This window comes from Pelodiscus sinensis, chromosome 1 (genome assembly GCF_052426305.1).
Source record: "Pelodiscus sinensis isolate ZL-2025 chromosome 1, ASM5242630v1, whole genome shotgun sequence".
Lineage (NCBI taxonomy): Eukaryota > Metazoa > Chordata > Testudines > Trionychidae > Pelodiscus > Pelodiscus sinensis.
The window spans coordinates 312,586,683-312,604,829 of NC_143052.1; the positions used below are offsets into that span (position 1 = coordinate 312,586,683).

At 43.6% G+C, this 18,147-nt stretch overlaps 1 protein-coding gene across 7 annotated transcripts in view; it reads left to right on the plus strand.

Moving 5' to 3' along the window:
• Positions 1-18,147, plus strand: part of ZMYM2 (zinc finger MYM-type containing 2) — a 198,886-nt gene that overhangs the window by 115,036 nt on the left and 65,703 nt on the right. For 6 of the 7 annotated variants that reach the window (XM_089775571.1, XM_089775573.1, XM_089775570.1 and 3 more), the window contains 2 exons: positions 7,009-7,125; positions 10,862-11,012. In XM_089775571.1, the coding sequence (XP_089631697.1) occupies positions 7,009-7,125; positions 10,862-11,012 (268 nt within the window). The remainder of the gene's footprint in view (positions 1-7,008; positions 7,126-10,861; positions 11,013-18,147) is intronic. The other variant, XM_089775576.1, reaches the window with a different exon arrangement.

An 18,147-nucleotide genomic window follows, 5' to 3' on the forward strand; every position in this document is an offset into this window, starting at 1 on the left:
CTGAAACTGTTACCTTTGGCATTTACTTGTGACTTCTGTGTTCTGCAGTGTACACTGTGGTTATCGACCAGTTCTAGACATTGGATAAACAGATTCAATTTTTTGATTCTCTCATTCAGGTCCCCAAAGTCAAGGGGCAACCAGTTGGCCATTTTTATCTATGCCAAAGGTTTCAAGTATCTATACTAACTATACTAAGATACAGGACTGTAGGTTTCTTCTGCTACACCCAGAAAGTATGGATATCTATGAATGACTGTGATGAATATCTCACAGCTCCTGAAAATATTGATTCAGTTACAGAAGGATATAATAAATTAATATAAATCACCCCAAGAGTCATGTTACATTGGATAGTAGGCTAGTACCTTAATCTTATGGACGACACCAGTGCTGTAGCTTTGAGATTTGTTTGTGGAACAATCCTGAGTGGATAGGTCACTGGTAAATTAGTTCTGCTAATGAACCTTTTATGCACTTCAATTTTTTTGTTTTGTTTTGTTTAGATAACTTCACTGTTTTGGAATAATTTGATTCGGTTTGGGTTGTTCATTTTAGCTTTGTCAAAACTAGAAAAATGTCGCATAATAACTTCTGTTCAGACCTCCTAGAACAGTGTTTCTCAACCAGCGATACGAGTACCGTTAGAGGTACTCGAGAGAAGTCTGGGGGGTATGTCAGCACAACTGAAATTTGGAGAAAACTGATTTTTTTTCAAGTTTTAATGAACTTTATTATTTGTATTACTTTTCACACCCAAAAATTTCATCATCCACCTGGCTACGATTAAGTTGTTTAAACAAATGTTCTGCAATGGTAGAAAAAAATGTTGTCTGAAAACTGTCGGCACTGAGCGTACTTTATTTATATGTATATATTTTTAAAGAGGTACTTTATATATATAAAGTTGAGAAACACTGTCCTAGAAGATTTGTATCACATGCACCCACAAAATTTCAACTTCAATTTGAACTGCCCTTGCTCAGAGCAACCCTAAATGCTATTTTAAGACACGTTCCTGTGGGTACTCTCCTGTAATTGTTGATGTGCTGTCAGGTATGCTTGCCTTCAATTTCCTCCCTTTCATCGAGAGCAAACGTATCAGGCTACACACTGACCGTGTAGCCTGCATATTCTATATAAACAGGTAAGGAGGAGCTCGCTCTTGCACACTTGACATGGAATCTATGGCACTCCAGAACTGGTTTCTCTGACACAGCATAACAGTCTCCTCCTGCTACCTTCTGGAGACCCTCAGCACCCAGACACAGAGGCAGCAGCATGGGGGAGTAAGCAGGCGGTAACACACACACACACACACACACACACACACACACACACACACACACCCACACACACACACACACCCACACACACACACACACACACACACACACACACACACACACACACACACCCCCCCCCCCCCCCCCCAAGAGCCTATGTGTTAACGTTAATGTGAAGGTTGACGAATGAGCTTGGCCTCATCAGTTAACCAAGTACATGGTTACAATTTCACATCCCTACTATGCTTACTCTTGGTGTATGCAGAGCATTATCCTTTTTTCTCAGCAGGGCTGAGCTGAGCCCTTGAAATCCTCACACAGACTCTTCATACCCATAGCAGGCCACAACAAAGGCAAAGCAGTTTCTTAGAGACTCTCACACTGGATATTGGACTGTATCCTTTGTTATTGACAGAACAACATGAACACTCATCTCTTTTCAAACACATTCCCTAGAGTGGTCTTTACTTCTATAGCCTGCCTACAGAAGGGTCCAGTTGCAGGCATTTGCAGAGCTGCCGCATAGGCTGCTGAACATACCTTTGCAAAACATTATGTGCTATCCCAAGACCTGTTGTCTGATACTGCACTGGCGAAAGCAGTGCTATCCACAGCTTTTCTGCTGGCTCCTAAGTCCCTTTCTCCTTAATACAGTGATTCCCAACCTTTTTCCCATGGTGGACCCCCTAAAATAATTTTTCATATCCCAAGGAACCCCCTTTCTTGTGAAAACATTTGCTTGGCCAGAAAAAGTTGACAGCGGGGAGAGAAATTCAATTACTGCTAAATTATTGTCAAAAAAATTTATTTGTAAAGAGCTGGATTTTTTTACATAATATATATAAGCCTTACATTGTGAGAGAAAAAATTATTTATTCCATGATTTCTCACGGAACCCCTGACGATGGTCTGTGGAACCCCAGGGTTCCATGGAACCCTGGTTGGGAAACACTGCCTTAATATGCACTGTTTTATAGTCACCTACTGCGGGATCCATAGGGACATCTTTCAAAGAGGAGGAGGAGGTTACTTACCTGTGCAGTAACTGATTTTCTTCAAGGTCCTTGTGGATGGTCCTCTATCCATCCTCCTCCCCTCTACTTTGGAGTTTTTTGGAGCAATGTCTGTTGCAAGTTCCGCTGGTTGCAGTGCCAGTGTAGAATGTAAATTCTGTGTTTAGCATATATATTAGTGCTACATATTAGTGCTACAGACCTCCCAGTGCAATCCCAGACTGTTCTTGTTCCACTCTTTAGTGACAGTCTGACAGCTCAGACCAATAGCCCTGTCAGCTGGTAAGTAGATGGAAGCCTGATTGTGGTCTCTAAGGGTTTCATCTGTGGCTGGCAATTCCTATGTCCTCCGTATTCTGGGCAAGCCGTTGAGCAGCTGCAACGAAACATGATCAGTGTTGGCTCAGCTAAGAGCTCAACAAAGAAGGGCACAAATTATAATTTAAAATACTACTTTAATAAAACAATATTAATAAGTAACTGTTAAATGTGGTATGCAAAATATTTTTAAATGGGTTTGTGCCCTTTTTTTTGTTGCTTTGTTTATTCTAACTATAGTACATACTAGGTGCTAAATACTTTCCAAATAAGGAAGAAGGGTGAGCAGCTTACAGTGTAAGAGTAGACAGAGTTATAGGAAGGAAACAACAATAAGTAATGTACTAGCCTACTCAGTCCATTGTAAACACATGGCAAAATTAGACTTTAAAGAAGGAATTAATTGTGGATGGCATAGAGATCTTGCAGATGAGCTAAGTGAAGTATTATAAGCAGCTTCAAAGGTTATTCTGATATTTTTAAAAATTCATCTTTATTTTAGAAATACTAGGAATATAAATTCTTGTCTTCCCTTACAATCTCTTGTCAACTTCTGTAGTAATTTTTCTGAGTTGTATTTTAATTGAAGACACGTGTATTCAATCTTGAAAATGGTTTCCATTATCTAAAATTTGGTCACTAAACTTTTAATTAAAAACAAATTTGGAATAGTCTGACTATAAATCCCTCTGTTTTCAACTCTTTACATTTCTTTTGTCATGTCACCATTTTGCTACTTGTCCAGTTAGTCTTCTAGACTACACAGGATGTAAATTTCTAATATATTTGTAAAAGAAGAGCAGGGGAAAGAAATAACCTTAAAAAAATCCTTTCAGGCCTTTGTTATATAGCAAAAGGCCGCACAACCTGTTTTTTTAAGACTTACTTTAACATAAAAATCTTCTTTTGCCCTCCCTTTTTAAAAATCAATGGTCATAGACCTACACTATTTGTAATGTACTTATTGCCCAGGGATTGTCACAGGTATTTTATCAATTGCTTCAGCAACATTTCCCACATTCCAAAGTAGGGATGTTAAATTTAGATTAATCATCTAACTGAGTAGTCAATGGAATTTCCATCGACTACTTGATTAGTCGATAAGGAAGATAAGAGCCTCTCGTGGCTCTTGTGCATTTCAAAGCAGAGGTGCAGTAGGGAACTCACGTGAGCAGGGATGAAGCAGTCTCCACTCACTCGCTCAGGTCCTAGGACCCATACAAGCAGGGGTCAAATCAGTACATGGGGGTTGGAGAGGGCATGTGAGCTTTGGGGACAGGATCCAGGCATGCTAAGGTTCCCACCTCTGATCTGCAGCTTACTACACGCAGCTTACAGGGAACCCTGAATACAACTTTCTGGGATCTCCCCTGCACTTAGTGGAGGAAGGAACTGAATGGACAGTTGAAGAGTTGGAGAGAGCTCTTCTCTCTAGATTTAGACTGCTTTTTCCTCCAGATCCTGGAGAGAAATATGAGAGAAGATTTTCAGTAATAAGACAAAGGGAGAAAAATGAACAGAACCCAAAACCTTCAACTTAAAAACTTCATATTGCTTATCTCTTTGAGCACCAAAACTCAGAGGCATGATTGCTTATCAGAATAAATTCTGGTCACCACTCCAGTAGTCCGTGCCAAGAGTGCTCCTAACGTTGTGTGGCATCTGCAAGTATGAGGAAGTATCAAGTTGCAGATCAGGGGTAGGGACTTCAGTTTGCCTGGATCCTGCTCCCAAGGCTCACGCCCCCCTCCTACAAGCGTTGGAGAGCCTGTGCCGGCACTCCAGCCTCCCTGCTGCCTCACCAAGGGGCTAGAGCATACAAAATATACTAATTTGGGCCTACCTAGGCTGTGGTGTGTGAGGAGAATGTGGGAACAGTCAGGGGCCACATCATTGAGGGTGTTTTGTTTTGTTTTTTATGTCTTTGCTGGTGCTGGTGGTAGTGGTGGTTTTTTGATTCTCATTTGTGTGAGGCCCCTGACCCAAAAAGGTTCCTTGCTCCTGTTGTAGATCCTATTCTTGATAGTGTTTGCATAGCTCCCAGTGCAGAACAGAACCATTTAAAGCAGGCAGTAATACAAGCCAAAATGTGATCAAGTTTAAATAAACCCATTACATAATATTGCAAGGATCTGTGCTGGACATAATGTGACAGGTGTGAAGATTCACAGACCCAGAAATGCTTGCGTAGAGTATTGTTTACGGATATTGCACTGGGTTCAAGTTGTGATGACACAGGTGTCTGAAGGAACAAAAGATCATCACTTCTGTTTGAGGTAAAGCCATTTTTACTGTGAGGCCTCATCTATGTTAGTGCCCTAGAGTCAATGCTCACACAAACTTCTGATGTTGTACTTGTGCCAAATGGGCCTTGTACCAGTCGAGTGTACTTTGGTACGTTTCCTGATTAAGATGTGCCACTGTTGGCTGGTTTTAGGACAGTGAAGCACGTCTGTATGAGCGTGAAGTTTGAGAGACCTGTCTTAAGAAATGTGAAGTAAATCCTGGACCAGGATGACACTTGAAGTCAAGCTGAAACAGTGGTAAAGAGTCCATTATTTGAAGTTAAAGCGTATCCCAAATTCTCATTGGTTTCCTACTTAATTTTTTTTTTAAATCGTGCTGCAAAGTGATTGCCCTATATATATATATATATATATATATATATATATATATATATATATATATATATAGTTTCCCTTTTGGCAAGGGCTACTAAGAAGGTGAGTGTGAGAAAGCTGGTCCTGTCTCCCATTTGTTTAGATTTCAGTGATAACCTTTGATTGAGGCTCTGGCCTGACCACAGCACAAAGAATATGCCAGTTTAATTGTTGGTTGATCATGTGATGTGAAAATGCTGATGTTCATAATGGGTCTACAAGACCAATGGAAAGCTACAGCAAGTATAAAATGGAGTTTTTCTTCTAAGGGCTCATCTAGACGACACAGATCCGTCGAAAGAGGACGCACAAATTCCGTGGGAATTTGCATATCTTCTTCCAACCGCACTTTCAAAAGCAGAGCTTTTGAAAGTGAAAGTAGTTTAGACATGGCTTTTTTTGGTGAACCCTGCCCTCATTTTTTGAGGAAGAGTGGCTTTTCAACAAAGGGAGGGATTCTCTGAAAAAGTCATGTGTAAGCTACTTTCACTTTCGAAAGCTCCGCTTTTGAAAGTGTGATCCTCTTTCGACTGTTCCGTGTAGTCTAGATGAGCCCTAAGTGATATTTGTTGCAGGGAATACTTTACACCAGTTCTTCAGCTGTGATATTGACTTCCTTATCCACCTCCAGATGGAATTCAAGATGTCTCTTTTAATCATAAAAGCCATAAATGTCTTGGTATATGGTTACCTGAGTGTCTCTCTTTGACATGCATTTGAGTCCGTTGAGAGACAACCTGTATTCCTGGCTTTTTCTGGGAACTGGATGCAGGGTATTCTTTGTAGATGGCCCTCTATTCTGACTTTTATTTACTCATCTGATCTGCTAGCGCCCAAGTTTGACCATTTAAGATATGATATATGAACTCCCTAGTCTCAGGTTTTTGCTAAGGGCAGTGTAAAATTAGTCGGCCTTTTTTGTTTTGTTTTTTTGTTTACAAATATTGTTTTGTCTAGTTGCTTTCCTACAAAACCCCTGATATAAATGATAGTTCTAGATGAGAATTACATTTATTCCAAGCTATGGAACCTGTCAACCTGTGGAACTTCTTGCCAGAGCATGTGGTGTAAGGCTAGGACTTCATCAGGGTTCAAAAAAGAGCTAAATAGATTCATGGAGGTTAGGTCCATCAATGGCTATTAGCCAGGATGGGTAGGGATGGTGTCCCTAGCCTCTGTTTGTCTGGAAGTGGGTGACGGGGGAGGGATCACGTGAGGATTACGTGTTGTGATCCTCCCTCTGGGGCATCTGATATTGGCCAGTGTTGGCAGACAGGATACTGGGCTAGATGGACCTTTGGTCTGACCCAGTATGGCCATTTTTATGTTCAAGCTACCTGACTGCAGTTAGTTGTGTAAACTGATCAGTGACTGGGGTGTATGCATGTGCATGCGTTCACTCTTTAGCTTTATGCATACTGGACATTGAGTACAGTAGATGGAAATGTAGAGGAAACGAGACTGAAGATCAGAGGTGAAACAAATGGATTACAATGAGAACATGAGTAGGAGATTGTGAAGAGGAAGAGAAAGACCTGTAAAGCAGGTGGGAAAATTAATCAAAAGTGGAAAAACCTATCTATTGTGCCTTCTACAAGGAAAACTCTTGACTTCAAATAGTATTAAAAGCCTGTATTGTCACTGACAATATAATTTTAATTAAATATATTAAGAAAAATAATGTGTTGAACACACTTTCTACAGTGATGTGTATGTTTCCGTATTTTTCAGACTCTTAGCGTGCAGTCTTCAACCAATGGTCAGTTTGTATCTCCAAGTGACATTCAGTTGAAATGCAATTATTGCAAAAGTTCTTTTTGTTCAAAGCCAGAAGTTCTGGAGTGGGAGGTAAGTTCTTGGATAATAGTGAAGCAGAAGTAAGGAGTGGTTACATGTGTTTACCAAATAGGTTACTTACAAAAGGGTTTTAAACTTATATTTTGTTTTAAGTGGATACTCCCTGCTGGCCCTGGGCTCCATGTTGCATTTCAATATTTGAAATGCACAAGAGCCCCTGCTGGGGCTTTTGTACATTTCAAAGCGGAAGTGCCACCTAGGGCCAGCAGGGGACTCAGAGTCCCCCACTGGCCCCAGGCTCCATGCGGCGCTTCCGCTTTGAAATGTACAAGAACCACAGTGGGAACTCTTGTACATTTCAAAGTTGGAATGCTGCTGCTGTGCCTGTGCCCCCTCCCATGAAGCTGGAGCTGGGGTTAACTGACTTTTAAGCTGGCTCCCCCCAGAACTCCCTCCTCTTCCCCCACCCTAGCTTCCTCTTTCTGATAGAGGTGGGAAGCAACTAGTTGACTACTGTGTTAACTGTCCGATATGCTTTTGCTTATCAGATAGTCGACTGGTTGATTAGTCGCTTACATCCTTAGGGTACGTCTAGACTACATGCCTCTGGCTTCATTTAAATTTACATGCCTGCCGCGCTGAGCCGATCAGCTGTTTGTTGGCTCAGCGCGGTAGTCTAGATGTACCCTTAGCGTGTACCAGTGCTAGAGAACTTAAGAGTACACATTGGGTGGTACATGCTCCTTTTGCCCCTGTTTTTGTTCCTTCTAAAGCTTTTTAAGGGTGGTATCTCCCTGTTCTTTCTGAGTTATTTCTCACCATCCAAGTCCTGAGTTAGAGCATTCCATGTGGTATTTACCTCATATTTTTGTCTGCGTCTTCTCTTTTTTTTATGCAGTTACAGTTAGTAGTAGTAGTAGACCATGGTGTAATGCCTTCACAAAGTTTCAATTGCTGTTCCTCATGTGAAGATAGCCATTTACAGTAGCAGTCCCCATTTTTAGTGCTTATTGTGCCTGGGAGATGGGCATATTAAGAAAAAACACTCCATTTTCGAGTCCTCCATCTGTTTTAGGCAAGCAGTCAACTTAGCTGTTCTAAGAAAGTTAGTATACCAGTCATCAACTTCCTTACCAATTCCCTGCCAGTCAGGGACAGATTATCCCTTTTTAGCAGTGTTTAGGAAATAACCACAGTGGTATGTATTCTAAGCATGATAGAATTGGTTGTTTCTTCAAGTTCTTGCTCACGTCCACTCCATATTAGGGGTATGTGCTCGCCACATGCACTGGTGCTGGAAATTTTTTCCTCTGTAGAATCCATAGGGGACCAGCTCTGTTGCTAATGAAAGCTGTTAGAGGACAGTCTCTTATTCCTCACAAGGGGAACGGCAGCACTGTGGGGTGAGTCAAGGCCCATGCTGGGGTCCTCTCATCCAGTTCTCCCGGATGACGCCAAGGTGTGCTGGGAACTGTTGAAGAGGGTTATTTCGTCTTGGCTTGCAGGCAGAGGAGTTTGAACAGCAATCAGACTCCCTGTTTGATGTCCTTTCCTCTGCAGCCACTGCTAGGGTGGCCTAACTCCTTCATGAAAGAGTATTAAAGATTATGACTGTCCTGTGGCAGATGTCCTTCTCTTTACCCCTCCCCACTGTTTCCAAAAGGGAAGAGCATGCTTTGTCCCGAAGGGGCATGAGTACTTGTACACCACCTCAGCTCCTGTGCCCAATTCCCTGCTGGTTGAAGAGATTAACCACTAGGAGCGTCAGGAGCAATCTGGGGCTTCCCTCAAAGAACAAAGACTTGAGGAAGCTCGATCTTTTTGTATGCAAAATGTATTCATCTTTTTAGTCTGGAATTGAGAGTGGCCAACCACCAGGCCCTCCTTGGCTCCTACCACTTTAATATGTGGTAAACTATCATCAAATTTGAGAGCTCTCTCCCAGAAGGCTTTCAGAATCCCTGATAAGGGTGTGGCCACAGCCAGGGTGGTCCTTCAAGTGGTGTCTGATGCAGCAAACTCTGCTGCCCATACCATTGCATCTGCCATCTCCATGTGGTGAGCTTCCTGCCAGTTCCTCTCTGATTTGTCCTTTGAGGTAAACTGGCTCCCCTTGTGGACTGACTCCTGCCTGCCAGTCATGCTGCTGCCTCTGATATAGAGGCAGCAATGTGGGATGGCAGGGGGCTCCACAGATGTGGAGCCGGAAGTTCACTGGCTGCTAGCCCCACCCCTGGGGGCTATCGAATAGTTGTGTAACTGCTAAGTTTTGATGTGGTTATACGATTATTAAATTATCGATATCCCTAGTTACAGTTTGTAACATTCTCATATCGGACATTTGCTGTGGTGCTGTCTTGTCTTCTGTACTTCCTTTTACCAAACACTACACAGTTAAGACCACATTTATATCAAATGTAAACTTTGCAAGGGCAGTTTTAGTTTCCTATTAAGTGGTTCTGAGCCCCGCCTACTTCCATTACTGCCTGTGAGTTGTCTTGGTGGGCTATGTCTGTAACCACTCAAAGAAAATGTGGTTATCTACCTGCTCTGTAGCTGCTTCTGTTCAAGATGTGGGTGTAGATGTGCATTTTATGATCCATACCCTGCCCTCTATACTGAGGTTTCCAGTCTTGAATTCTGGTGTGGAGGAATTGAATTGTCAGAGTGTGCCAACTTTAAATAGCCCTGAGAGGGCTTTGAGGAGCCATAAGTCATGTGTTCAGCCCCAGTGGGTACTTCTAAACAAATTGCTTCTACATGCTCGTGCACGCACATAAGTGGGGTGCACAACTGTATCCACATCTCGAAGATAAACAGTTATTGTACAGTTAGGTCACTGTTTTCTTTGTCTCCCATTGAACTGCTCTGCTTTAGAGATTGTATTGGATCTTAGAGAGTTTTGCAACTTGTCTGTATATTGATAAAGAAAATAGCTAAAGGAAATACGCTGTTTTTAAAGGTTCACCGATATGTATTCTTTCCGGGCCACTTTCTCCATGTGAAATACTTAATGACAAATAACTTCTGTTGCATTATGTCATTTTATCAAAAGCTATTACAGTAAAACTCTAATTGTCCAGCATCCAGTGGTCCGGCACTCTTGATAGTCCGGCACCACCTGGAACCCGGAAGTGCTCCAGGCAGCTGGACAATTGGAGCTGCTCTGCCCCGGGCTTCCCCGAGTCAGCCGCTGGTCAGTTTCAGCAGCGGCTGACTTGGGGACGCCCGGGGCAGAGCAGCTGGGGTGCTGGGTTGGTCCCGTGGCGCCGCCCCTCGGCACTGTGGGACCAACCCAGCAGTACCCTAGCTGCTCTGCTGCAGACTTCCCTAAGTCAGCTGCTGCTGAAACTGACTAGCGGCTGATTTGGGGAAGCCTGGGGCAGAGTAGCTGGGGTGCTCTGCCCTGGGCTTCCCTGAGTCAGCCGCTGGTCAGTTTCAGCAGCGGCTGACTTGGGGAAGTCTGGGGCAGAGCAGCTGGGGTGTTGCTGGGTTGGTCCCGCAGCGCCATCCCCCCACCCCCTTCACCCCACCCCAGAACCCACCCTCATAGGCCCCCCCCCCCTGATAGTCCGGCATATCTGATAATCTGGCACCCCCTGGGTCCTAAAGGTTCCAGATTATCGGAAGTTTACTGTACTGCTATTGGCAGAGGTTCCACTACCTTGTATATACTTGCATCTTTGATCATGCTGCATATTTAAGTATTTGTATATTAAAAGCAGATTCTTGTTTAAAGTTGCACTAAGTTACCTAATCCCTTTTTTATACTTTATTTTGTGTTTAGAACAAAGTATACCAGTTCTGCAGCAGAACTTGTTCTGATGATTATAAGAAACTCAACTGCATAGTTACATACTGTGAATACTGCCAAGAGGAGAAAACACTGCATGAAATGGTGAATTTCTCTGGTATCAAAAGGCCATTCTGTAGTGAAGGTACGTATTTTTCTTTCTGGTATTCATCTCATTGTATTATTACTGTAGTCTCTTTACTTTTGCTTTATAATATTTCACATTAAAATATGTATGTATTACTATCTATATCCATCTATCTGTCTATATATAAATACTATCGTATTAACTTATGCAGCAGTATTTGAGCTGGGACAAGGTTCTCTCCTCTCCCTCCGCACATACCCTTCCCCCCATGTGAATGGACCTATTGAAACCCTGAGAAACTCCCATGAATTCCATTCTGTTGAGTTTTGGCATTGCTTGCCTCAGGTTGAAGAAGACTAGGCCAAGACTTCTGAAAGCCCTTCAGTGCTCTATCCCTTCTCCATCAAGAAAGGTTGCTTTTCAGACCTGTGTCAATGTGCCTAGATTCCTATACGAAGACTGAATAAGCTTTCTGTTCAAAAGGGTGGATAAAATGTGGTGATTTAAAAATAAATAAGTTGGCCATTTTTATTTAAATTAAATGCAGGTTTATTTTTAAAATAAATTTATTTAAATCTAAATTTGAAATTGATGATCTGTGTTAATGCCTAAAATGATAATCTATTAATATTGTTAGCAATAAATACAAAAAACAAGATAATCATATTTGGTGCCAAATTTCAAAGAAAGTAAAACCACTGAAGTAATGGAAGTCACTGGCTAAGCACCTGGAATCAGAATTTGCTGAAGTACAAATCCAGCTTTTGACAACAGCATTGTCTTATGCAGAAGCAAAGGGAATATTCTCCTTCTTTGTTTATTTAACTAATTCCTATTTGACTCATTTATTCATAGCTGAGAAATCAGTTGGGTATTGAAATCTTGTTTTCATCTTCTTGTTTGTGAGTAAAATGTAGATGTGAGAGGATGAGAGCTACTACAAGTTGGACCTCCCTGGTCTGGCAACATTGGGGGCTAATGATAGAATTTTCTGGACTAGGGGAGGTGTCCCTTGCCACCAGCCCTGAGCCAGCTGGCCCTCTGCCTTTGGCCCTCTCTATTCCCCCCCTCCTGCCCTGCCAGGCTATGTGCCCTGCTGCTCCCTGCCCTGGGCGTCCAGGGTTCTCCAGCTCCACACTGCTGCAGTTCCCTGGCCCTGTACTGCTACGGGCAGCAGGGATTCTCCAGCTCCTGACTTATCACTGCTGCGATTCCTTGGCCCTGTGTTGCCATGGGAGCCAGATTTCCACAGCTCCGTGCTGCTGCAGACGGCTGGGGGTGTCTGTCCCTGTGTTGCCGTGGATGGCCAAACTTCTTCTTTCCCTCCCCTGTGCTGCTGTGAACTACTGGGGTTTTCCGTCCCATCCCCCGCACTTTTGTGGGGCTCCATTCAGCAGTCCCTGGCCAGGCTGCTGGCCCTCCTACCTTTAGTCTCCTGGGCTCTCTGGTTCAAGAGCATTAGTGGTTCTACCGGATCAAGGATGTTGCCAGACCAGAGAGTACTGGTTTTCAGAGATTCCACCTATAGTTATAAAATCTTGATAAACATGGCAGCTGGAAACAGTTCTGTTTACTAACTATAGAGAATAGTTTTTATTTACTAAATCATTTGGTTTTAAATGCAGAGTACTTTTTCTATAACTCTTTTTCTTCTATATCCTGAACCTTTAAGGTATTGTAGTCTTATTTAATAATAATTTAAAAATTAAATGTTGTTTTTGTACATTAGTTTGAATTTAAATTTCTATCTAAACACAAAGCTTGACACAAATCATAAGTAAAAAATTAATAATTAATGAATGCTAAATTCATAATTTATCATCTAACATCATAAAAATATAATAATCAATAATCTGAATCTGTATAAAAGTAAGTTTAAGGTGCATAATTGGTTAAATGTATATAGAATATAGATTATCTTCGTGTTTAGCAAAAAGAAGCAACAAATTTAGTACAAAGGAGCATGTTTTAATGGTTGTCAGTTGATGAAAATCAATCTTACTTTGGGAAAATAACTAATACAAATGAAAACTGTTTAATTTACTTTATGGTTTTCTGATATAAATCATTGTTAAATATGGTAATTTAAATTTGATTTAAATCAATCCACCCTGTTGTTCAGACTTTTGAAAGAAGAAAAACACATGAAAGGTGAGGTAATCTCTTTGATTGGACCAACTTCTATTGGTGGAAGATAAAAGTTGTTGAACTTCAGAGAGCTCTTTTTCTTCCCTCTGGAGTTCTAAAGCTTGTACTTTCCACCAACAGAAGTTGATCTAGTAGAAGATGTTGCTTTGCCTACTAGGGAAATAACAGTGTAGTCCGGTGTTTCCCAATTTTATTTGGCCGAGGAACCCTTTTCAGAATTTCAAAGAACCCCAAGGCTTGTCAAGGGGGGGGGGGGAGAGAGAGGGACCCACCAATTCATGAAAATCACATTCTTTCCCCAAGACCCCTCCCCGCCATCTCCCTTCTGTGAGGCCTCATCTGCTCTGCTCCCCTCCTCTCCATCACTTGCTATCCCCAGCCCTTATACCTGTCTCAACCTAGTGAGAGTGAGGTGTGGAGTGGGAACGAGGGATTTGGGTGTGGGAAGGGGTGAGGAGTACAAGCTCTGGGAGGGAATTTGGATGCAGGAGAAGGGGCTGTTGACTCGCGGGGGGGCTCTAGACTGGGGAGTGTTGGGTTCAGGTGGAAGGTTGGGGTGCTGAGCAAGCCAGGGCTTGTGGATGTGAGGGTGCAGGAGTTTGGGCTGGATATATGAGGGACTCAGGGCAAGAAGGTTGTGAGTATGATGGGCTCAGGACATAGATTTGTGATGTGTGGATGGTGAAGGAATGTTGTGGCAGAAGACTGAGAATGTGGGGATGCAGGAGTTTGGGGATGTAAGAGGCTCAGGACGGGGGTTCCAGTGCATGATAGGCTCAGATTTGGGGTCAGGTGATTCAGGAGTGTTATGATGCTGCAGTGAAATGGGGGTTTGGTCCCAATTGGGGGCTTGTTGGCCTGGCTTCATTTTTAAATAAAATATTATGTCAAACTCAAAAGGTTTAGCATTGTCTTTATATATGAGAGGGGTGAGGAACCTGTTTTGAGTCAAAGGTCACTGACCCACAGAAAAGTCAGTTGGGGCCACACAAGTGAGATGCAAAAAAACAAAAAAAAAGCTCCTTCAAAAACCCCCAAGCCTCACTAATGTGGTCCCAAATGTGCTGGTGGGGGTAGGGGACAGAGTGCTAGTGGGTGCTGGGGCGCTGGGGAGAGGGTGCTGCTGGGTGGAATGATGCTGGCTCAGGTGGCAGGGTGCTGGGGCAAGGTGCTGGGACAGGCAGGCGGCAGGGTGCTGGGGTCAGGGACATGGTCCTGCTGGGCACTAGGGTGACTGGCAGGGTGCTGGAACAAGGAACAGGGTGCTGCTGGGTGCTAGCGTGGGTGGCAGTGTGCTGGGGCCAGGGCCAGGGTGGTGCTGAGTCCTGGGGTGTGAGGCAAGGTGCTGGGGCCAGGGCGGAGCTAGGGTGGATGGCAGGGCTGACAAGGAGCAGGATAGGGATGGGGTGCAGGATCTGGGAGGGAGCTGGAGGGGGGGTGGAAGGGGACAAGGTCTGAGTGGTAGGTAGGGTGCAGAAGCAGGCTGGATGTAGGATGTCTGGCTACAAGGGAGGGTGCGAGGAGGGGACTTGGGTAGGAGTTGGACCTCCCTGATCTGGCACCCCTCTAGACATGACTGGTCCCAGATAAGGAATTTTTGGACCAGCTCCAGCTCCAAATATTGCTGGAGCGTGGGCACCACAAGCCCACACAACTTGCTGCCCATGCCTCTGCTGGCTAGCCGGCTCTCTCTGTCTCTCTCTTTTTCAGAGGGGGCGGGAAGCACCGGCTCCTCGCAGAACCCCTCGTCTTGCTCCGTGGAACCCCAGGGTTCTGCGGAGCACCAATTGGGAAACACTGGTGTAGTCAGTTAACTGATTAACCAATAAGCAAAGTCTTATAGGTTGATGCTATAGACCAGTGTTTCTCTACCAGTGGTACGAGTACCCTTAGGGGTACTCGAGAGAAGTCTGGGAGGTACGTCAACACAACTGAAATTTGGAGACAACTCAATTTTTTGTTTTAAGTTTTACAGTGCTTTATTATTTTTGTATTTTTTACACCCAAAAATTTTATCACCCACCCAGCTACGATTAAGTTGTTTAAACAAATGTGTTGCAATGGTAGAAAAAAAAATTGTGTGTCTGAAAGGTACTGGGGGTACTTTATAAAAAATAAAAGATTGAGAGACACTGCTATATAGACTACACACAACTTTCCCCTCTTCTTCCCCCCCAGTACATTTTTTAGCAGGTTGGCCAGCAGCCTGGCTCATGATGGGGACCTATCCGTGCTGTAGCTCTCCATTTAAAGTATATTAGGAGCTAGGCAGGCAGGCAGCCCAGCTCAGTTCCAGCTCGCACCAGGTCCAGGAGCTCAGACCCCCTCCTGACAAGCCCCCCTCTCCAACCCTCTTCCCGACAAGCACTGCTGCCACCCCACGCTTCTGCCTGTTTATCAAAGACAGCAGCACAGGGCGACAGACAGCTGGTCCGGAAGGGGAACTGGTTTTTAAACTGGCTCCCCTTGCGGACCAGTTCCTGCCTGGCACCCTGCACTGATGCTTCTGCTGCAGAGGCAGCAGCGCAGAGTGGAAGGGGAGTTCTCAAAAGTGAGGCCAGAGCAGACTGGGCCCCAGGGACTACGGAATAGCTGACTGTTAAGAATTCATGAGGTTACTCGACTGTTCAGTTAACCAATATTTAACATACCTATCACCTAACTTATCTCTCTCATGTCCTGGGACAAATATTGGTGTAACAGTCTTACAAAGTAAAAAGAAGTGTCACCAGGAAATTTATTTTTACACAGAACTAGGTTATGAAAATCCCTTTCAAGCTATAGTTTGCTGTCTTGATAGGCAAGGGTACCATTTTGGAAGGGTGAGGGGGCGGCAGCAGCTCTGTGCACCGAGACATGGACTGCTTTTCATCCCATTCCTTATATGCTAAAGGAATGAGGGGAAGACTTGCGTTCCATGCATGCCTCTTCCACCTGGCTGGTGAGCTTCCTTCACGAGCCAGGCATGAGAAGCATACACAGAATGCAAGTACTTTCCCCTCATTCCATTAGTGTCTGGAGAACGGGATGAAAAGCAAGTCACGTATCGGAGCACATGACTGCTGTCCCCGCTACCATCCTGAAATGGAGCCCTTGTTGAGGTATTCACCTTTTCAGGGTAGTGCCATCCACCACTGAATTATTTTGATCAGAAGCTGTGCACTGGTTGCTCACTTGATAACTGCAGAGCCAATCATTTTAGTTGCATCCTACACTGTCTACCAAGTTAAGGTCGGCGCTGCTCTTCTCAAATCTGTGGGGAAGCACCATTTATTGCTACCTACAGCGTATGCTGATGCAAAATGCCACAATTCATGAGATTACCCATTGGATAGCCAAGGGCAGCTCTGCATTTAGAATGCTCTCACACCATCTAAGCAGCAATAGGGTATCAAAATAAACACTTAACTAAACATCTTCAGGAGTCATGCTTACCGTGCTTCTGTTTGTGGGACATAGACTAGATCATTAGGATTTAGAGGCATATTGATCTTATGATGCACTGATCAGATTTTATCCCAGTTTTGGAAACTCTGGCCAGAATTCTTTTCCTTCAAGTAGAGCAAAGAGTAGGATCCAGATTTCAGTTTGTAGTTAGTTTTAGAGCCATTTTACTCGAAAAATATTTCAACCAACCAACCAAAAAAACACTTGTCGTTGTTGTTTGTTCGTCTTGCACCATTTATTGCTCATACTGGTAGTATTGGGCACCCCAGATTGGTACACATATCTTAATTACCATATCTTGGCTAATCCCAAGCAATACAGTTGGAGTATTCAGAGGGCAAAGGTGATGTAAATCTAGTGGTTCTGAGAGCAATTTCATCATCTTTCCCTGTTAAAGCAGTTACCCCATCTTCATTATCTCCATCTGATGAATTCAGGCTATATGTCAAACTCCTCCTGCAGATGTGGCATTCAAGCTACAGATACAACTTGAATTTCAAGATCTCCAGCATAGATTGTGGGACATTTTACAGCCTTCAGGTACCAGTTGAATGCCCACCTGATCAATGAGGCCATTATAGTTTTAACAAAAAAGGTGCGGTACACTCCTGCTTCTTGTGCTCCCACCCTAAAGTGAGCTAAGCAGCACTACTGTGTTCTATCCAGTAGGAGAGGTTTCTGTTCTTGTACCCTCTGCTTAATTCCTTTGTGGTACAAGAGATCCAGGCTGCAATGCCCAAAGCCTTTCAGGCAAGGGTGCCAAATGATTGAATCTCCTGGGAAGAAAGGTCTTTCCTTTCATCTCTCTGCAATTCAGGATTTGGAATTTCCAGGCTCATCCCAGCCAAGAGCCTTTCTAGCTATTGAAAGATTCCATTCCGTAAGCACTCTCAGAAACCAGGTTATATTCATGCCTGGGATGCAACTCAGAGTATGTCTGTCCCTCCTCAACCTTATGGCTTTATGCACACATTTGACACCATTTCCCAGGCTGTATCTTTGTTGTCTGAAAACCTGATTTCTATCTGTCTACTCAAAAGTGGGACAACATCAATACCAAAATGACAGATTTCTTTAAAGTCCCAGATTCTCTTGTCCTGTGGATAAAGCCAAAAAAAGTTTAAGGGGGTATCCGTTGGGGAGCTCATATAGATTATCATACTGCACAAAGGCATTTGCACCCCCTGGTAGTCCAAGATGCATACCAATATACTAGAACTCAGAGTGGTCCATTGGGCCTGCAATGCCTTCCTCCCACTCATCTGGTCCCAACATATCCAAATAGCATTGGACAATGTGACCCCTGTTTTCTATACAAACAAGCAGGTGGGGAATGAGATCCTTTCCTCATTTTGTGGAGTCATTTAATCTTTGGGACTGGTACATTAACCATCAAATAATCCTCTCAAAACGTAATTGCAATTTTCTTCTGGACCACGAATGGGAAGTTGCACAATTGGGTTCCAGATGAGGTCTTTATCCAGTGGAGAATGCCATCTTGGAAAATTTTCACCTTACTGGTGAGCAGTAAGCTCCCTCTGTACTGCCCCAGAGCAGCTGTAGGGAAGGGATCATCTTTCCTAGTGGGATTACCTCA